At 41.8% G+C, this 22417-nt stretch overlaps 1 protein-coding gene across 1 annotated transcript in view; it reads left to right on the top strand.

Annotated features, from left to right (window-relative positions):
- The window catches only part of LOC132505423 (cytochrome P450 3A29-like), a 29102-nt gene extending 24533 nt beyond the window's left edge, over positions 1-4569 (top strand). The window contains exons 12-13 of the mRNA XM_060123509.1: positions 1615-1777; positions 4474-4569. Of these exons, the coding sequence (XP_059979492.1) occupies positions 1615-1777; positions 4474-4569 (259 nt within the window). The remainder of the gene's footprint in view (positions 1-1614; positions 1778-4473) is intronic.
- The last annotated feature ends 17848 nt before the right edge of the window (positions 4570-22417 follow it).

The raw sequence follows: 22417 nt of genomic DNA, 5'->3' as shown, positions 1-22417 counted from the left end.
AGGTCTGGCTTCGGTACAGATTGGACTCTGGAAAGAGTGGATGCTTTCCCCCTTATTGTACAGTGAGCAAAATTGGAGATGAATATTTTAGGGCACTGGCTGGGATCTAGACTTTTATGAGCCCCTGACTATAAGCTCCCTGATGGCGAGGACTTTATCTTGTTCGCCCTAGTGTCCTGAGTGCCCGCATCACCTCTACACATAGCACTTCTTGAAACAGGAAGTTGGAGTGGACCAAGTCCTCTGTTTTCTGGCCCAGGGAACCTCTGTGTTTCCCTGAAGCTCAGTAGCTCCCTGTCCTGCAGCTTCACGAGCCTAAGACCAGAGACCACTCACCGTTATTTCTTTTTTGCTGTTGTTCATTTTGGTTCACTTTATTTATTTTTTATTGGCGTATAGTTGCTTTACAATGTTGTGTTAGTTTCTGCTGTACAGCAAAGTGAATCAGCTGTATGTATACCTATATCCCCTCCCTCTTGGACCTCCCTCCCCCCCATCGCACCCATCTAGGTCATCACAGAGCACAGAGCTGAGCTCCCTGTGCTATACCGCAGGTTGCCACTAGCTGTCTATTTTACGCATGGTAGTGTATTTATGTCAATCCTCATCTCCCAGTTCGTTTTTGATTCATTCGGTCGTCAAGCAGAGAGTTAGTCCTCACCTGCGTGTCAGGGACTCGGCCAGGCAGCGAGAAATCCAAATGTTTACAAAAAAGCCTATCATGGAGAATTTTTGGCGTATGCACAAGTATATTCTATAGGCACTAGCCTGTGGAAGACTTTTGATGTATCTATATGTGCCCATTCCCTGCCCAACAACCATCCCATGTCTCTGCTCCATCCACATGCTACTGCTACCCTCCTCCATCTACCCATATTATTTGAAGTCACAGTGTCTGTAAATATTCCAAAATGTTTTGCAAAGTAGGGACTCTTTAAAATATACATAATCGCAATGCTATTATCACTTTCCACAATTCCATATTTTTCCTTAATATATTCAAATACTGAGGAGTCAAAGTTGAATAAAACAGAGGTCTAACCATCAAGGAATTTATAGGCTAGTGGAACAGATAGACAAGGAAATCAGTGGTTATTCTATAGTAGCATCATATAGTGATGGAAATGTGACCTAAGCATTCTGTGCTGTGGGGGAGACAGACAGACAGACAGACACAAGGGGACGGGAAGGAAGGGAATACAAGGGGGAAATGACAATTTAAATCCTGGGAGCTGATTCTCCTGCTGCCTTCCCCCATGAGCACATGACCGACATAAGTGTGCGTGGAGGCAGGAACCCACGTTTCCTTCAATCAGTTCAGAGCATGAACATCTCACTGCCTGAATGCTAATTTAGTGTTTAGAGATAAATTTGTTTTTAAACAGCATTCATCTCATCTCCTCAACAGGACTGAAAGCTCCTATAGGGTCCGGGGAATGGGAAGGATCTGGAGTTTACCTTTCTCATAGCAAAATCACCACAGCAGGATTCAATGACTAGCTCACACAGGCATCCCTAATGCTACTAGTTGAGTGTTTAAGTTAAGCCTCAGACTTTGAGCTCTTGTGGGTTTTCTGTTTCGTTAATTTGTTTCATTTACTGTTGTGGAACCAGGTTCAGTAAGGAGAACAAGGAGAGCAGAAATCCTTACACATACATGCCTTTTGGAACTGGACCCCGAAACTGCATTGGTATGAGACTTGGTATCATGAACATGAAACTTGCTGTTATCAAAGTCCTGCAGAACCTCTCCTTCAAACCTTGCAAAGAAACACAGGTCAGACAGTTACCTAGCTGCATTAATTGTGTTTATTGTGAGTTTTTAAAACTGATATAGATAGATAGATATCATATATATATATGCACACACACACACATACACACACATATATGAATGTGTTCTATTCAAGGAATAATTTGTCATATTGGACATGAATGTGACCTTTAAGTGTCCTTCAGCTCTGGATGGCTAAGCCTGTGGCTTTGACCCAACTATAAAGGTCATCTAGAGTCAATGCAGTCAGCATGACATGATTCTTGGCAGTCTTTTGAGCCTCAGCAATGTTTTAAATTTCATTTCAAGTCCACCGGAAGGAAGGGGAAGTGTGTGCACCGTCATGAGAGCACACACTGAAAAGTCATGGCTCTTCAGTGAGGCTCTTCTCCACCAGAACTTACAGAAGCTCTCCTGGCAGTGGTTCTCAGCCTCTGCTTGTATAATGAAATTACTGTGGTGCTTTAAAAAATCCTGATGCCTAGGTCATCTCATTTATTCTAAAATAATTCGCCCGGAGTGTGGCATTCAAACCACTCCCGCGGATTCTCCTGTGTAGCCACGGTGAGAACCCCTGATGGAAAGCATTTCTGCCAGATGTGAAGGACTCCCACAGCCCCCTCACCTTCCAGGGGTCCTGCTGCCATCAAGATGGGCTCCCTTTACATTCTAATAATAACTCTATGTGTGCTCTTCCCTGCCCACCCCACCCCCCGATTCTGTTCTTCCCCCTTCAAGTTCTAGCTCAATCCTGAGCCCCTTCATGGAGCCTCCCCAACCCAGTCCACAGCCCACTCTCCCCTCTGCTCTGTATCAGTCACCACAGGCTGGCATCACGGTTCCTACGACCTAACTTAACACTTTGTCATGGAACCATCCAGTTTGGTTCCTATGTTTTCTTTATACCTATGAACGTCTTGAACTGTAGCCTCTCATTTTATTCCTTTCGTAAACTCTGAACGATGCCTCCCAGTCACCCAGCAGATGCTTAAGGAGTTAGATGTGCAGTTGATTAGAGTTCTTGGATACAAATTGTGAACAATTTGAACTTCTGAAACTTAACAAATGACATTTGTGTACATGCCTGGTGTACGTGTGTATGTCTATCTGCAGGGGACATATATGCATGTCATTTGAAATTTTAAAATAACAAGGTGTTACATTTATAGAAAGATCTGGAATCTCTCCTGAAGCACACAAAGAACAGTTACCATTTTTTCATCTCAAACACGGCCCTATAAGAAGGCTTATTTCTAGGAGTCACACATTTAGTAAGAAGCTCCTCCCCTTGGGTAGGCTTTCTCAGGGAAGAGGAGGATAGAGACGGTTTCCGTTTTACTTGTGCGAGTCTGTGTGGCCATCCTGTAGGTGTGTACAGACAGGGGACTCAGCCCTGAGAGAAAGGGAGTCTCTGGCATACCTGGGAAGGGCAGATACTCCCTGAAGCTCCACCCAGCCATCCACAGGCTGGGGCTTCTCTCCTCCATGACAATTTGTTTGCCCTTCAGTCAACTGAGATTAGAAGGTCACTCTGTTGGTTCCCCCAACACTGAAGGAGTGACTCGGTGAGAAAAGGGCTAAAAGTACTGGAACAAACACTGTAGGTCGTCAGAAGTTCACCATTTGCACTGCATTTGGGAGACAGGAAATGTTAAAAAAAAAAAAAAAAACCAGGCATAATGCTTCACAACGACCTCTTCCGATCATGAAACTGGATGGGTTCTACTGGGAGAGGTGACTGGACTCTGCAGAAGTTGAGGAAGGCCGATGTAACTAACGTGTGTGATTCCTACTAGGATTACCTTGCAAGTTTCAATGGACACAAAATTATCTTTACATGGCTCGAGATAGTTGGCCATAATGCCTAAGAATCTGGTAAATTTAAAAACCTCATCCTTTGTACCTAAAATTTAAATCAAAAAAAGAGCACAAGCCAACCAGATTTTTGTCTCTAGCCTGGTATGAAATAAGCACTCAATAGATACTTCGTGGAAAGAATGACGGATGAATGCTTTCACTATCTCATCTTGACATAACTTAAAGAATAAGTATAAACAATCAAAGATAAGGAGGGTAGATTGGATGAAGCTACCAACTTCCATTTATAAGATACATAAGTACTAGAGATGCCACGTACAACATGATGGCTCTAGTTAACCTTTCCGTATGGTGTACAGGAAAGCTGTTAAGAGAGTAGATCCTGAGAGCTATCACCTGAAGGAAACAATATTTTTTCTTCGTATCCATGAGCTGATGGATGTTAATGGAACTTACTGTGGTGATAATTTCACGATATATGTACGTCAAATCATTATGCTGTGCACCTTAAACTTATGCACGCCTGTAAGACAGTTATGTCTCAATAGGTGGAAATTTTAATTTAATAAAAAAGATAATAAGGGAATGCTGCAAACAACTTTACTCCATATAGTTTATACATAAATGTGGCCAGTTCCTTGAAAGACACGACTATTAAAGTTCACCCTATGAAAAACAGATAAGCTGACCATCCCTGTATCTATTAAATACATGGAATTTGTAGTTTTTAGAAAAGAATCAAAGGTATACGATGCTAAAACTAGCTGTTATATGTTTGTAAAGCATTATTGTCCATAATGTATCTTATATATCAATACTTTGTTTCTCTTGCTGGCCTTGCTTCATTATTCGATTCTCACGTGTTTGTTTAACTGTTGCAGAGGCACCTGAAATTAAGGCGTCAGGTACTTCTTCAACTAGAAAAACCCATTATTCTAAAGGTTGAGCCCAGAGATGGGACCTTAACTGGAGCCTGACTTTCCCTAAGGACTTGCACTTTGTTCTTCAAGGAAGCTGCGTCCCAGGACAACAGAGGCCTTGATTTACTTTGTGATAAAACACAGAAATGAATATTGGATTCCCCTCCTGCGATTGATGGATGACTAGAGATTCTGCACATTCATTTAGCTTTCTCACTGTCTACGTGGAGTGTTATATATTGTGTCATATAAAAGAGGTGATTAATAAATGCCAGATATGCAAACTCAGCTTATCTGGTTCTCACAGAACTATCTCCACCCCACCGCACCCCACTTAGGACCATCTACTCCTCCTGAGCACTGATCAGAGTGAAAATTTCTCACAAGCTCTAATGAAAAGAAGAATGATAGTGATGACTGAAGTAGTGACATTTATATCACAGTTTATTTTGAATATTCTAAATTAAATATTATATTGAGAAAGTCAATAAACATCTCTTTACAAAAGTATAATCTGATGCCTTTGTGCACATTAGGGGGGGAATGTATACAACTGAATCAGGGAGATTCAGTGACTACTTGCTTTTGACCATCAAAATCACTGGTTGGTTGGGGCCTTTATCAAAACTCCAATTTGACTCCTATTAAATAGGTAAGAGCCAATCCACTGCGACTTTGCCTATTGCTCAGAAAGTATATTCGTAGTTTATACCTACCTTTTTTGGAGCACATATTTTTTGTAACACTCAACTGAGAAACTTATATTATTTGTTTGATTTAATGTTTTCATCTCATCTCCCCTGATGTTTCTGGAAGGCAGGAAAGATGTTTTTCACACCTCTTTGCATTCCATCCTCAACTCCCAACTGTCTTAACCACAGTGAATGTGGAATAAAAGATGGTTAATTGGTCAGTTGTTCAGGCAGAAAGGCTACAAGCACTGATCAGTTTCAGTTGGTATCAGAAGCTGCCCAGGGCTCTTCCTTTCCCTTTTCTGCTCCCTCCCTCCATTTTTCCTCTCCTGCCTTGCCTTCCCTTCCTGGATAATCCAGTCCTAAAGTCATTGGGGGGTGGGGTGACAGAAGGTGGGCAGGCACACAATGCAGGGTGGGGGCAGAGAAGGGAGGCACAGTGACTCCAAGTCAGAGACTGAGTAGGGAGGGGAAAGTGTCCACAGGAACAGCAGCCTGGCATGAGTGGATTCATGGTTGAATTGCTTGGGCAAAACCCTTTCCCATACTGAACTTCTGTTTCCACACCTGTAAAGTGGGATGTAAATAATCCCAACACTGCTTATCTCACAGAGTTTTCCTGAGGATCAATTAAGAGAGATATGAAAGAACTTTATCAAGTGTACAGGGTGGTAGAGATGTTAGTGGTTAGTTTATCAAGAAAGAGACCCTCCAGGATGGAGTAGAAACTGAGCAGCCATGAGAAGACCTCCTCCTCTTCCCCTTGCTGTGAAGTCTAGGGAAGTGCTTCTGCCTCAGGATAGGGGGCTTTCTCCGTGGTGCAGTGCATGTGGGGCAGAGAGCATATCCTCCTACCTCACCCCAGTTCTCATCGACGGGCTTGCTAGGGAGACTTACCTCGTCTCTGTGTCGGGGCAGAACACTGGTCACTACCCTCTCAGAAGACCTGGGCTCTAGAGCTAGTTCCCCCACTAATTCCAGGGCAAAGCTGAGACTAGCGACAGTAAAGACTTCAGGCTCTAAACCTAGATGAACTAAATCTGAATCCCAGCTCTGTAGGAATTGGTGATGAGTGCTTGGAGGGTCACTCAACCATTCTGTGCCCCCGTTTGTTGCTCATCTTTAAAATAGGAACCATACAATACCTATCTCATGGAGTTGTTGGATGGATTGAATCACTTAATGCAGACCAACTATTCAGAACAAGAAATTTATCTCTCCTTGCTTGAGGTTAGGTCTTGCTCTGTGTGTGTGTGTGTGTGTGTGGTGTGATGTGTCTCTCTCTGAAGCCCCAGTTGAGAAACTACTCTAGAATTTAGAGCTCAAGACCTAAATGGTTGGTTGTCTTCTCCCAGGTCCATCCTATTCCATCTTGGCTCTCCATCTTGCCCTCAGGAACTCTTGGTTCCTGACTAGGCTGGGGGACCTGGGGACCCTCAATGGCATGTAAGGGAAAGAGAATAAAGGAGGGGGCAGGGTCACAGAAGTTGAGAAGCAGGCCATCAAGGGGCCTCGCAATTTGGATAAGGTCCTCATAGGTCAATTCTGGTCAGTTTTCCTCACAGACAGATGAGGAAACAGACCCAGGGATGCCCAAGGTCACACGCTTCCAATGCATCAAGTCCTGTCGATTCTCATCTCTTCACATCTTTCAAGGAGAATGGAATTTTAAAAAAAGAAAGGTCAACTGTATCAATGCTAAAGGAGCTTATTTTCTAGCACATGTCACAGATATAATTCAATATTTATTTGTGAAATTATTTATGTTTCTCTCCCTTTTAAGTGTAGGCTTCATGAGAGCAAGGATTTTGACTTCTTTATAATTAGTCTTGGCACGTGGCCTGAACACAGCAGGCATGGATCCCAACCAACATACAGTGACACTGGGGTGAGGTGCCCACCTCCTCTAAGGCCAGGACAGAATGTCCTGTCACTATCTCCCCACCCTTGATACTAGGAGACCCTGAAAAGTTGGCTATTTCCCTCTCCCAGCTGCCAAAACTTAAATACCACCTGGTTACCCCCAAATGGCAAGATCAAGTTTTTCCCTTCTGAGAAGCATGAGGGCTTAGGAGCAGAGTTACAAACACATAATCTTGCTTTCATTGTTTGCACACTCCAGATTGTGAAATTTGAATGTAATGCACAAATCCTTCCAGAGTAACACTGCCTCTTCATACCTTGAGCACTTCTCTCAGCCGTGAAAGTCTAGATAGGCTTCCCAGAAGAGGAGTTACTTGGGCTAACAATATAAAAGGACAGGAAAATAAGACCAGGATGCTTCATCTATACTGATATCTGCGCCTAATGCTGCCCAGAATGCTATTTGAGGTTCAACTTTGAGTGCTAAGGACTGAGAAGCCATTTACACCTGATGAGGGAACTGTGTTCTCTTACCTGTATAATTAGTTCATCTTTGCTGTACTATAACTACCTGTTTGTCTCTCTCTTCAACTGAATACTGTCTGGGTCTTAGTCGTATCTGCACGCTAAGCATGAGAACAGAGCTTTGAAAGTACATGCCAAGCCCGTTAGTACACAGATGAGTAGATGAGAGACTTGGGTGTGGGGTGACCTTCAGGCGCACACGTCTTCCTTTACAATCTTAGTAGGGAAGACTTTTCACGTTAGGTGTTCCCTGCTGTGGAATGAAGGGACACAAAGATCATGCCGTCTATTTTTCCCCTGTGCAGAGTAAGGCCATTTGTATTGGTTAGGACGTGGCACTGGCTACATTTTATTCCAGGGAAATGACTAGCCTATCGCCACTGGGATAGATTCCAACCAGCTGGACCAGGTTCTGAGGTGAATAGGGCAGGTGATGGTCAAATAAGGCTTAGTGAGAAAATTATCTTCGCCGAGTACATATTTTGGAGGAAGATGAAAGCTTGTACTTTCCGCAAGGGTTTTGTTTTTAAGAAGAATAAGAAAGGCTGTGGGTTTAGTTGAGTGAACTAAGTTGTCAGAAGTTATTAGATGACACCCCAATCATCCCATGTGAGATGTATTTTGTGTTCCTCTCAGTTGGGAACATACAGAGGTGGATCCTACACACAAGACCCTAGTGTCCTCATAACCTGCACCTGTCTTTATTCCTGGTGAGGTGAGATAGAGTCCTTGGTTCTGAAGACCCATGGGGGAGCCCCTGGGCAGGGATAGCCATGGAGGTAGGAGTCAGAATTGTAACCAAGTTGCTGCTGCAGCCTCGGGTCTCACTATTTCCCATAGTGACCCTTATCACAAAACAGCAAACATTGCACACTGGCATTTCAGAGCGGAAGACTTGCCAATCTACCTTCATGTTAGCATAGATATGACATGTTGTGATCAATAGCTGTTGGGAAGCCACTTGCAGTCCCTGAACCTCAGTTTCTACATCTGTAAACTGGGGGTTGTGGCATGACCCCACTTAAAGGTGCCCAGACAAGGCACCATGAGGGGCCAGAGACAAATCAAAATTCCTAGGACTTTCCACCCTACTTTTCCTGGGGATCATCTTCCAGCTTCCCAGGTCTGTCCTTTGTTGGTATGGAAGCTTACAGCCGCTTCTCTCCTTAGTCACCTCTCTGTAGGGCTCCATCATCCCAGAGACTCCAGAGGTATGCTCCATACTGAGCTCGGTTGACTATCTCATTCCTTCCACTGGGAGACTGCCTCCAAGAAACGACCTGCATGGATGGCTTCTAGACCAGCAAAACGCCTGCACAAGGCATACGCCCACTTGGACTTGAATCAGCGGAAGGAAGAATAGATATTTTCATGCATTACGATTTCCAGTGGCAGCTATGGATTTTAACAGCTGCCTTCTCAAGAAAGCCTGAACCCAAAGATGACAAATTATCATGGTAGCAATTTCATGCTGCATGACAAGCTCCCAAGGAAATAAACGAGGGCAGGAGAGACAGTTGGGACTTACTGCACTTTACCAATGAGATCCATGCACTCAGGCCAGTGTTGGGCAGCCCTGGGGACTTTCAGAAGAACTGAAGGTGAGAAAGGATAAAGGGAGAAGGCAGCGCACAAACACAGCTGAAATGTCTTCCATTTCTGTTGAGTTTTAAGAACTTCAGAGGTTTTGTTTTTTACATAATCCACAGTTTCTCTGCCAAGCAGACAGAGAACCTGGCTCAGTGTAATCTTCAGCCACTCAATCCTTGGGTCTCTCCCACCAGGTATGTGGCAGGTGCTCACAGGTGACACTGACTTCTACTAAAGGCCTCCTCCTATCAGCTCCATTTAAAAAATGCTCCTAACATTTGGTAGAGTTAGTGTCATGCAGTAGAGAAGAGCATCCAATCCAGTCAATGAATGGGCTCCTTTTTCAAAATAAAACTTGTTGGTTGTCCCTGAAACACTCTGGTTACACAGGACTAGATCACATGTGCAGGTTTCAACAAGACTTTCCTCTGATTTCTCGAGACTCCTTGCTCTGTGTGCAGCAAAAGCGGTGGCCCTGGATGGAGGAAATCTCCCCAGTGGGGACAGGCTGCCTGCTACTTAGACTGCATGCACTGCCCGGACAAGGAGATTTCCAATCACACAGGTACCGATCAGGAGGAATTTCCTTCCTCACCCTTTCATTTACATTCTTATTTGTCCCCCAAAAGGGAAGGATCTAGACTACGACTGAAATCTTCAAGTTCCCTCATTTACTCAGCAATTTCACTATTAAAGTTAATCCCTATGAAAGGGATATGAATTAATATTCCTATGAAAGGATACTCTTCTCTTTGGTTTATTCCTACTCATCTTTTTGACCCTTAGCATTATCTTCTCAAGAAAATATTTTTAAGGACCATCCCAGAAGGACCTATGTTTGTTTCTACCAGGAAACTTAATACACAGTATTATGAGTATCTTGGTTTTATTGTACATGTTACTCTCAACCAAACCCTGATCACACTGAAGGTTGTATCTTATTCTGCTTCCTTTCTCACGTGCCTAGCACCATTCATAACACAAATAAGTGTTCAGAAATAATTTCTGTGATTTCACAAATGAAAAAACATCCTGTATTGCTGCTGTGAGCCTGTATTGTACAATGTGCTGAGGATAAATTCCGGTACCCCTCATTGTTCAATCATGCCTGTGCTCTGCTAGTTCAGAGTCAAGGAGAGGAGATGAACATGAGAGCTGACCACACGGACCATGGCCACTATACAGAGATGTGGGGGAGGATCTAACATTACTTTGGGAGGTCAGAGAATTTTCCACAAAGTGTGCAGGTTTTATTATTGACTTCTGAAAGTTGAAAAGGATTGTATCAGCTGAATAAAGGGAGGAAGAATTCCTTGTCAGAAATAAGTGGCACATTTCCCCCACTCTTCAGGGACCTGAAAAAAAAAATGTCTAATGTGGCTGAAAAACAGCAAGTATAGGGTGGGATGGTGGGACCCCATGATGGGAGGTGACAACAGTCTTGTACTGGAGACTTTTCACACCACAGCTAGTATTCTGGATTTGCCAACAGACAAGCTAATTAAATGATGAAAGAGGGAAAACACCCCCCACCAATTAAATTTGTGGACAACATAAATTGGTCACTTTCCTTCCTGTTATTTAACATTGAAGTTCTGAGCGGCACAACAATGCATGGAACCAAAGGGGTCATATTTATAGAAAAGGAAAATACAAGAGGTTAAAGTACATCCTTTTGTACCAAAACTACTCCAGAGAATCAACTGAAACAGTATAATTGCTAAAACTTTCATGTAAAATCTCCTGATTCAAGATACATATATAAAAGTACATGATTTTTCTTTTTATAAAAATAATCAAGTAGAGGAAATAAAATATTCCGTTCGGATAGTAGCAATGTACAATATATCTCGGGATAACCTTAAGAAGAGCTGCGTGGTAATTATATCATCAAAATGCAAACTTTTGGAGAGCTGTGTATCTTGATTAAATGAAAGAGTGAACCTTGGCTTCTTTACACCCCCAGACTGGGCTCTCCCTCGGGGCAGTGGTGAAAGCATGGAAAGTTATAAAAGCAGTAGGTGGTCTAGCTTGCTCAGTTCCGGCAAATTGGTGTAGAATGCCTCAAGAGCAGAATTCCTCATGCTCTGACCCCATGCCTCTTGAAGTTTGCTTACAAGCAGTGATGACAGTGTATAATAGAAAATGCCATGGATATGACCTACTTCTCGGGTAATTGACTGTTAGGTCAGGTGTGTACCCAGAAGCTCTCAGGAGAACACAAGCTCAAATGAATCCTTTTGGGGAAACTCAACCTCTTCTTCAGCATGAACCCTTTGCAAACTTGGCTGCTGACTAGCTCACCTCGAATTAGCGTTGGCTTTATTTGCACGTCTTTCTCATTAGAAGCTCATTGTCATCAGCTGGGGGGTCATTGCCAGAGCAGCTTGCAGTGGATCCTGTGCCCTGAAAAAGAGCCCTTTGCTTTGCTTGATCCGATTTTTACTATGTTCTGGGCTTCACACACATTTGGAATCAAAAGTACACCGAACACTGCAAAGTTCTGCCAGTTTTCTCTCCCTGTAGCCACAAATCAGGCTGTAAAGTAGAATTTTTCCTGAATTCACTAATTAACTCCTCTTATTTCTGTCTGCTTTACTCGATGACCTTCCTCTTTTCTCTGTAATAGACCCCCCTTCCTGTCTATATAACATCTCTTTATTTTACAGAATACAAATTTGGAATTTGGAAACATCCTGATCTACTCAGAAATAATAAGTAGGCTTAAAGAAATTTTAAATAACAAATAATGCCAGAACCCTCATTTTGAAATCAGGCAAAATCATTTCAAATTTCATTTGTAAGAAAAATCAATTTCAAGAAAATAATTATATAAGAGAGTGATTAGGGTGAAAACCCCATTTAAGATATTGAAGGTTATTAAAAACTACTCTTTCTTCACCATCGTTAAAGCACTCTTGTTTAAAAACAAGACAAAAATGATCACTTTGCCACAATTGGGTAAGTCCAGTCTCTAAATAAGTACACAAAAGTGCAGCAGCTTTTCTGTGGACAAATAATAACCGTATTAACTCTACGGCAGAAAAATATTCCAAAATGTAGGTACGCATTTAAAATATTTAGTAATGAACTGCAAGTACACAAGTCTGATACAAAAGTATTCTAAAATTATTTGTTGGGGAAATATGGAGTCAATAATCTTGACACAGGCAAGGGATGCTACTCAGGTGAGATGATTCAAGCTCAGTCTAGAGACAGGTGTTTATAGTTAGTTACGTGGAGAAGGGAGGAAACGATGCCCCAGGAAGAAGAGAACAAGAGTGATACACACAGGTATGAAGACAAAGGAGCATTCTGAGAACTGAAGGTAGATTTCTTTCAAGGTTTTGATAGTAATGAAGGATCTCAAAGGGCTGCTCACCCAACAGGGCACGAGGTACTGATCAGTTGAGCTGAAGATTCCATTAAACCTTCAGGAAACAGGTAATTTTCACTCAATTTAATAGTACCATAATTTTTTTAAAGAGGAAAGCTTCATAAATTTTATGGTTTGCTTTTATTATAATTCAGCATAAAATTCTTGCCAATATTTGGACTATTGTGAACTCAGGTCTGCCTGACGCTAATGTTCTTTCAAGTTCTTTTGTTAGAAAACATTTAAAAATTTTAGTCCCGGTTGGCTGTGGTGTGCTATTTATTTAATGTACTTGATTAATCATTTCTAAGGCTTGATTTAAAATTTATTAGCATTTTATAAATGAGATTGGCCTATGGTTTTCTTTTTGATGATAAATTTATGAAATTAAATCTTGAGAAATTCATATTGAGATGAATATCAAAATACAGAAATTTCTCTAAACCCTGTAATTCTAAGAGAATGACAGTTTTTTAAGAGAAAAGGTTGTAATGAACATGAAAACTAGCAAAATGTGTATAAAGGAAAGATCACAGGCTTTGGAATCAAACGTGATTAGGGCCCAGATTACGGTAAGGAAAGTGAGGTGCAGGAGGTACAAACATTAAGAAGGCACTCGGGGTCTTGCAGAGGCAGGGTTGGCACCTGAAACAGAATCCTGCTTGAATTTTGCCCCTGTGGGTGTCCTACTTGGCTCACCCTAATTCAGCCCCCTGGTCACGAGTCTACATCTAGTCCTGCTCGACCTGCCTCCAAGATCTTGGGTGAGTTACTTCAGCTCTTTAAGCCTCAACAGTTTTCTTCTGCAGAGTGGTTGCTTCTATCTACCTACCTCTTGAGATTCTGTGAAAATTGAAGGGGAGATATTATATGAAGCAAATTGCCTGGAGTATCACAGATACACATTAGAATTGGTTTCTTTAGCCTCCCTACTCCACGGCCTCAGAAAAAAGAAGGTGCTGCAGGAGAAGTAGGTAGAATGTAGATAATAACAGAGCTTTTTGTGTGGTTGAGAGTTTGGACTCAATCTAGAGCAGTGATTCTCAAAGTGTAGTACGTACACCAACAGCATCAGCATCACTGGAGAACGTGTTAGAAATGTAAATTTTGAGTTTCCCAATCAGAAACTCTGGTGGGGGACCAGCAAACTGCTTTAACAAGCCCCCCATGTGATTCTAATGCATGCTAATGTCTGAGAATCACTGATCTAGAAGAACATGAGAATAATTGTGGCATTTGAATCATGGAAGTAGTATGAAAGGATTTAAATAATAGAAACAATAATACCTGTGATTGAATGGTTGAGAGATGAGAGGGATTCAAGTCAGAAGACAGGGAGACTCATTAGGGAGTTATTCTGTTAAAATACAAGTTATTCAAATTGGAACAACATAGTAAAAGTGATAATGAACAGGACATAGGTTTGCAATGATGTGGATAACAGAAATAATGTAAATTTGTAGCTTATTAAGTGAGCGTTTATGCCTTGCTGCTCTCTATATGTGCAACAGTTGGGATATTCTCTAGGTCACTGCAGGTTATCAATAAACACTTGCTTTTGAGTGAATGAATCCAGGATATGTCCTCCTCTGCCCATATCTAAGTGAAATAGTTGGGTGTAATTTTTGTTTATATGAAAGAACATGTTCCTTTGCATATGTAAGATAAGCAAAAGAGGTGATGTTAGGTTCCTTGGTCCTTGATATACTAAGAAACACTAGACAGCATTAACTCAGAATTCTTCTCTCTGTAATGTTCCTTTATTTGGTGTCGAATTATAGAAATTTGACCACAGGTAAATATTTAGGGAGATCAAGAGAATCACTGAACCCAAGGTAACGGCACCTTGCTTTTCTTGCTGGATGTGAAGCAATGTATGAAGTGTCCAGACCATCAGGACCCAAATAGTGATCGAGATCGTTGCCTCTCAAAGGCTGTGACCTTCTTGTCCTACGAAGATCCTCTGGGGATGGTCCTTGCCTGCACTGCCCTTTGTCTGTCTGTCCTCACAGCTGTAGTTCTTGGCGTCTTTGTGAAGTACAGGGACACCTCCGTAGTCAAAGCTAAACACCGGGCTCTCAGCTGCATCCTGCTCATCTCCCTCATCCTGTGCTTCCTCTGCTCTTTCCTCTTCATTGGCCATCCCAACACTGCCACCTGCATCCTCCAACAGATGACATTTGGAGTCATGTGCACTGTGGCTATTTCCACCATTTTGGCTAAAACCATCACTGTAGTCCTGACTTTCAAGGTCACAACCCCAGGGAGAAAGATGAGGCAGTGGTTGCTTTCAGGGGCACCCAATTTGATCATTCCCATCTGCTCATTGATTCAAGTGACTCTCTGTGCTGTCTGGTTGGGAACCTCTCCCCCTTCCGTTGACATGGATACACATTCAGAGCCTACCCTCCTAATCGTTGTGTGCAATATGGGCTCCGTTGTCATGTTCTAACTTTCCTTAGGATACTTGGGCTCCTTGGCCCTCTCGAGCTTCACTTTGGCCTTCCTGGCCAGAAGCCTGCCTGACACTTTCAATGAAGCCAAGTTCCTGACATTCAGCATGTTGGTGTTCTGCGGTGTCTGGATCACCTTCCTCCTTGTGTATAATAGCACCAAGGGGAAGGTCATGGTGGCTGTGGAGATCTTTTCCATCTTGGCTTCCAGTGCTGTGTTACTAGGATGCATCTTTGCCTCCAGGTGCTATAATATTCTCCTTAAGCAAGATAAGAATACCCTGCGAAGATTAAGGGGTAAAACAAACTCTGGGGAAAAATAAATATTTAAGGCTTTATTTCATGGATTTCATAAAACATTTAGAAAGCTTTAAATTAAGCAATACTTTGAAGAGTTCACTCCTCACACCCTGCCATACGTACCTAAATGTTCTAACATCATTTCCTCCTTGATTTTCAATGCTCTGGTTATTATAAACTAAATTCCTAGATACAAATCTGTATTCTGCACTCACTCTTCTTTCATTGATGCTTTCTCTGAATTAATACCATGCTGTTTTAACTTTCTGGATTTCATGGTATGTTCTGACAGTTGATAACACCTGTTCTTCGTTATTGCTGTTTTTCAGTTATTTTCTGTTTATTCTTACAATATTCTCTTTGACTCTTTGAATGGTCTTGGCAAATTCCATAATACACAGTAAGAGATTTGGATTGGAATCGTTTTGAATTCAAAGATTAATTTGAAGAAGGACTGACCTCTTCGCAATTAAAAGTTTCCCACTCAGGAATGTGGGTTATCTCTATTTATCTTAGCATTTTCAGTTTATTTATTAATGTTTTAGTATAGTTTCTGACTGGATATTTGGGTTGTTAAGTAATGTATTGTTTCTTGTACATTTCTCGAGCTTACTTGTTTGCTCCTGTTAATTGTAAATTGATTCTTTTGGTCTTCTAAGGTATGAAAAATACTGTAAGGTTTCTTTCTGCTCAAGATAACTTATTTCTTTCCTAGCGTATTGGCAAGATTCTTTAATACAATGCTTAATCGTAGCAGTAATTGTAATTTTGTGTCTTGGCTTTAGTGGGAAAACCTCTAATTTTTTTTTTCCATTAAAATATATGTTTGTGGTAGGTCTTTGGATCATACCTTTTTGTTAATCCAAATGAATATCTCATTAACGATGAGAGTGCCCTGTATTCAACCCAACCTAAGTTTTTTACATAAATTTTTAAAATTGTGATAAATACCCATAACATAAAATTTACCATCTTAACCATTTTTAAGTGTATAGTTTCAGTAGTGTTAAGTACATTGGCGTTGTGTGCAACATATCTCCAGAACTCTTTTGGTCTTCTCAAACTAAACCTCTACACCCATGAAACAATTCCCTACCCCCTGGCATTCATCATTCTAGGTTCTTTCTCTATGAATTTGACTGCTCTAGGTACCTCAGAGAAGTAGAGTCATACAGTATGTGTGTTTTCATTACTGGCTTATTTCACTTAGAATAATGTCCTCAAGGTTCATCCATGTTGTAGCATGTGTCAAAATTTCCTTCCTTTTCAAGGATGAATAATATTCCATTGTATGTATATTTACCACATTTTGTTAATCCATTCCTTCATCAATGGACACTTGAGTTGCTTCCATTTTGGGGCTCTTGTGAATTATGCTGCTATGAACAAGGGCATACAAATACCTCTTTGAGATCCTGCTTTCAGTTCTTTTGGGCATATACCCAGAAATGGAATTGCTGTAATTCTTTTTTTTTTTTGAGGAACCACCAAACTGTTTGCTAGAGTGGCTGCAGCATTTTACATTCCCATCAACAGTGCACACACGTTCTGATTTCTCCACATCCTTACCAACACTTGCCCTTCTCTGCTGTTTAATAATAGCAATCTCAATAGCGTGAGGTGGAATCTTATCGTGGTTTTTGTTTGTTTGTTTTTATTAAAGGGTAAGATTCATTTTTCCTACTGCTGTTGATCTCAGAGAGACAGCAGTGAGCACTGGCTTGAAGGGAGATCTTAGTTCTCCACCCAGGAATTGAACCTGGGTAGCCTGGATGAAAACCAGGAATCCCAGCCACTAGACTAGCCAGGGCTAGAGGCTGAAGCAAATTTTCCCTGGCCCTTGCCCCCCACTGAAAAATGCATTTCTCAAGGAGGCAAAAACTGTAAAAACAGGCACAAAGTTTATTATTAGGGACAGCACAAGTGGGAGAGCACACAGAGAAACAGTTTGTTTGGTTAAGACCAACGCAAGGCAGAGATACACACCCAGAGAGAAAGGGTGTGGGCGTCCTCCCTAATGAGTAGGAGCCAGTAAAAAGGCGGTTAAATCATTTATACAGGGCAGTCCTTCGGGTCTTTGTTTACCTTTGGCCAATTATCCGGTTTCTTTCTCCACACCTGCCCTACCCTAGGATCCTCCCCAGCATGCGTGCACAACTTTTTTCCAAGATGGATTCCAGCCCACCCTCTGGGGGGGGCCTTGACATCATCTATTATGGGGTGGCACCCCCTCCTTTTTGATCCTCAAGGAGCCTTTCTGCACGTGTGCAATGTCTCCCTTGTCCCAAGAAAGGGAAATATATGACCTCTTGATCTTTTACTCAAAAGGGTTTAGCCCCTCTCTGTTCCTGCCATGACTGTTATATTAAAGTTTCCTCAGGAGACAAAGTCTGGCTACCCTGTTTCTGTTGTTATTTCTATGTCGAAGTGCAAACAGGAGGCTGGTTGTAAATATCTAACCTGGAGCCACCTATCTCCTGTCTCAGGAAATGCAAACAGGAGGCTAGTTCTAAGTGTCCAGCCTGAAGCCCATCTTTTTCTCACGGCAAGAAATGTAAACAGGAGGCCAGTTGTAAATGCCTAGCCTGGAGCCCATCTGTCTCCTGCCTCACTATTAAGATGTAAATGACATATAACACTGTATTAGTCTAAGGTGTACAACACACTGATTTGATAGATGTATGTATTCCAAAATGATTACCAAGATGAGTTTAGTCAATTCACCTCAAGTAGTTACAATTTTTTTCTTGTTATAAGAACTTTTAAGATCTACTCCCTTGGCAACTTTCAAATATACAATCCAGTACTGTTAACTGTAGTCACCATGCCGTACATTATAGCCTTCAAACTAATTTATCTTGCAACTGGAAGCTTTTTTTTTTTTTTTTTTTTGCGGTGCGCGGGCCTCTCACTGTTGTGGCCTCTCCCGTTGCAGAGCACAGGCTCCGGACGTGCAGGCTCAGCAGCCATGGCTCACGGGCCCAGCCGCTCCACGGCATGTGGGATCTTCCCGGACCGGGGCACGAACCCGTGTCCCCTACATCAGCAGGCGGACTCTCAACCACTGCGCCACCAGGGAAGCCCGAAACTGGACGCTTTTACCTTTTGATCACCTTCACCCATTCCCCCCACCCTCAGCCCCAACTCTGGCAATCACTAATCTGTTCTCTGTACCTAAAAGTTGAGGGGTTTTTTTGGTTCCACACACAAGTGATAGCGTAGAGTATTTGTCTTTCTCTGTCTGACTTATTTCACTTAGCATAATGCCCCCGCGGTCCATCCTTATTTTTTATGGCTGATAATATTCCATTGTATATATTGTATATATTCCATTGTATATTTTTTATCTATTCATCCATCGATAGACACTTAGGTTGTTTCCCTATCTTGGCTATTCTTGGGTGGGCCAAAAGGTTCATTCGGTTTTTCTGTAAGATGGCTCTAGTAGCACTTAGTTGTCTTTAACTTCATTCAAAACAATTTTGTTAGATTGTATGTGACAGCTGTCATATCAGTGTACATTTAAAAAAAGACTTATCAAAATTGGTGAATTTTGGTGTGGCCATTTTAATATTGAAGATGGAAGAAAAAAAGCAACATTTTCAGCATATCATGCTTTATTATTTAAAGAAAGGTAAAAAACGCAACTGACACACACAAAAAAAGATTTGTGCAGTGAACGTGCTGTGACTGATCGAACATGTCAGAAGTGGTTCGCAAAGTTTTGTGCTGGAGATTTCTCGCTGGACGATGCTCCATGGCTGGGTAGACCACCTGAAGATGGCAACGATCAAATCGAAGCTCAAAACATCCAGATCAGGCGCTGAAAATCATTTGCACCAGCTCGGTTATGTTAATCGCTTTGATGTTCAGGTTCCACATAAGTTAAGCGAAAAAAAACCTTCTGGACCATATCTCTGCATGCGATTCTCTACTGAAACGTAATGAAAACCTTCCGTCTTTAAAACAAACTGTGAGGGGCTTCCCAGATGGCGCAGTGGTTGAGAGTCCGCCTGCCGATGCAGGGGACACGGGTTCGTGCCCCGGTCCGGGAAGATCCCACATGCCGCGGAGTGGCTGGGCCCGTGAGCCATGGCCGCTGAGCCTGCGCGTCCGGAGCCTGTGCTCCGCAACGGGAGAGGCCACAACAGTGAGAGGCCTGCGTACCGCAAAAAAAAAAAAAAAAGAGAGAGAGAGAAAATAAATAAATAAATAAATAAAACAAATTGTGAGAGGTGATGAAAAGTGGATACTGTACAACAATGTGGAACAGAAAAGATGGTGGGGCAAGCGAAATGAAGCACCACCAACCACACCAAAGGCCGGTCTTTCATCTAAAGAAGGTGATGTTGTGTATATGGTGGGATTAGAAGGGAGTCCTCTATTATGAGCTCCTTCCGGAAAACCAAAAAATTAATTCCAACAAGTACTGCTCCCAATTAGACCAACTGAAAGCGGCACTCGACAAAAAGCGTCCAGAATTAGTCAACAGAAAACGCATAATCTTCCATCAGGATAATGCAAGACCGCATGTTTCTTTGATGACCTGGCAAAAACTGTTACAGCTTGGCTGGAAAGTTCTGATTCATCCGCCGTATTCACCAGACATTGCATCTTCAGATTTCCATTTATTTTGGTCTTTATAAAATTCTCTTCATTGAAAATTTTCAATTCCCTGGAAGACTATAAAAGGTACCTGGAACAGTTCTTTGCTCAAAAAGATAAGAAGTTTTGGGAAGGTGGAATTATGAAGTTGCCTGAAAAATGGCAGAAGGTAGTGGAACAAAATGGTGAATACGTTGTTCAATAAAGTTCCTGGTGAAATTGAAAAATGTGTCTTTTATTTTTACTTAAAAAACCGAAGGCACTTTTTGGCCCACCCAATATTAATAACACTGCAATAACCGGGGGGCAGATAACTTTTCAAGATAGTGATTTCACGTCCTTGGATATATACCCAGAAGTTGAATTCCAAGATCATAATTGTAGTTCTAGTTTTAATTATTGAGGAACCTCCATATTTTTTCAATAGTAGCTCTACCAATTTACATTCCCAACAGGGCACAAGGGTTCCCTTTTCTCCAAATCCTCTCCAGCACTTACCTCTTTTCTTTTAAATAAATTTTACTTTATTTTTATAAATTTTATTTATTTTTTTATAAATTTTATTTAGTTTATTTTTTATAAATTTTATTTTTTTATAAATTTTATTTTATTTTTTATTTATTTTATTTATTTATTATTATTATTTTTTTGGTTGCATTGGGTCTTTGTTGCTGCATGGGGGCTTTCTCTAGTTGCAGCGAGCAGGGGCTACTCTTCATTGTGGTGTGCAGGCTTCTCATTGTTGTGGAGCACAGGCTCTAGGTGCGTGGGCTTCAGTAGTTGTGGCACTCAGGCTCCGTAGTTGTGGCTCGCAGGCTCTAGAGCGCAGGCTCATTAGCTGTGGGGCACAGGCTTCGTTGCTCCACAGCACGTGGGATCCTCCCAGACCAGGGCTCAAACCCGTGTCCCCTGCATTGGCAGGGAGACTGTTAACCACTGTACCACCAGGGAAGTCCCTTTTTTCTTTTTGATAAGAGCCATTCTACCAGGTGTGAGGTGATATCTCATTGTGGTTTTGATTTGCATTTCCCTGATGATTAAGGATGTTGAACACATTTTTATATTCCTGTTGGCCATTTGTGTATCTTCTTTGGAAAAATGTCTATTCAGTTCCTCTGCCCAATTTTTAATCTGTGTTTTTGCTATTGAGTTGTGTGACTTTCTGATATATTTTGGATATTAAGCCCACATCAGATATATGATTTGCAAATATTTCTCCCATTTTCTAGGTTGATTTTACATTTTTTGATGGTTTCCCTTGCTGTGAAAATCTTCTGCTTTTTAGTTTGCGGTCCCACTTGTTTCTTTTTGCTTTTGTTGTTTTTGCTTTTGGTGTCATATCCAAAAAATATTGTCAAGACTGATGTCAAGGAGCTTATCTCTTATGTTTTCTTCCAGGAGTTTAATGGTTTCAGGTTTTACTTTCAAGGCTTTAATCCAATTTGAGATGATTTTTCTTAAATCATACCCCAGATAACTAGTGAGGTTGAGCATCTTTTCATGTGCTTGTTGACCATTTGTATAACTTTTTTGAAAAATGTCTATGCAAGTCCTTTGCCCATTTTTTAATTGGATTATTTTATTGTGGTTGCCTTTGAATTGTAGTCATGCTTTATATATTCTGGGTATTAACCTCTTTTTTTTTTTTTTTGCGGTATGCGGGCCTCTCCCTGTTGTGGCCTCTCCTGTTGCAGAGCACAGGCTCCGGACGTGCAGCCTCAGCGGCCATGGCTCACGGGCCCAGCCGCTCCACGGCATGTGGGATCTTCCCGGACCGGGGCACGAACCCGTGTCCCCTGCATCGGCAGGCAGACTCTCAACCACTGTGCCACCAGGGGAGCCCGGGTATTAACCTCTTATCATGAAGCTTTCCCTTTATGTTTTCTTCTAAGAGTTTAATAGTTTTAGCTCTTACATTTAGGTTTTTGATACATTTTCACTTAATGTTTTGCATAGTGTAAGGTAAGGGTCCAACCTTATTCTTTTGCATGTGGATATCCAGTTTTCACAGCAGTTACTGAAAAGACTGTCCTTTCCCCACTGAATGATCTTAGTATCCTTGATGATAATTATCTGACCATATATGTGACAGTATTTTTCGGGGTCTCTATTCTGTTTCATTGGTCTATACATCCATATATATGCCAGTATCACACTTTTTTGATTACTATAAATTTGCAATCAAAAGGTGTGAGCCAGCTTAATCATCAATGAGTCCAGAGTCAAAAGAAAATCTGTTTTGGATTTCATGCTCCATTGGATCACTCAAGGCACTCTCTTCTTAGCTTTACACTTCCTTTCCCATTTTAATAAAATAAGAATTTGGCTCTAGCACTGGTGTTTTTAGAATAAGCCCCTTCCTGGGCTTCCCTGGTGGCGCAGCGGTTGAGAGTCCGCCTGCTGATGCAGGGGACACGGGTTCGTGCCCCGGTCCGGGAAGATCCCACATGCCGCGAAGCGGCTGGGCCTGTGAGCCATGGCCGCTGGGCCTGCGCGTCTGG

The sequence above is a fragment of the Lagenorhynchus albirostris genome, chromosome 15 (assembly GCF_949774975.1).
Source record: "Lagenorhynchus albirostris chromosome 15, mLagAlb1.1, whole genome shotgun sequence".
NCBI lineage: Eukaryota > Metazoa > Chordata > Mammalia > Artiodactyla > Delphinidae > Lagenorhynchus > Lagenorhynchus albirostris.
This window is presented reverse-complemented; position numbering and strand designations above follow the sequence as displayed.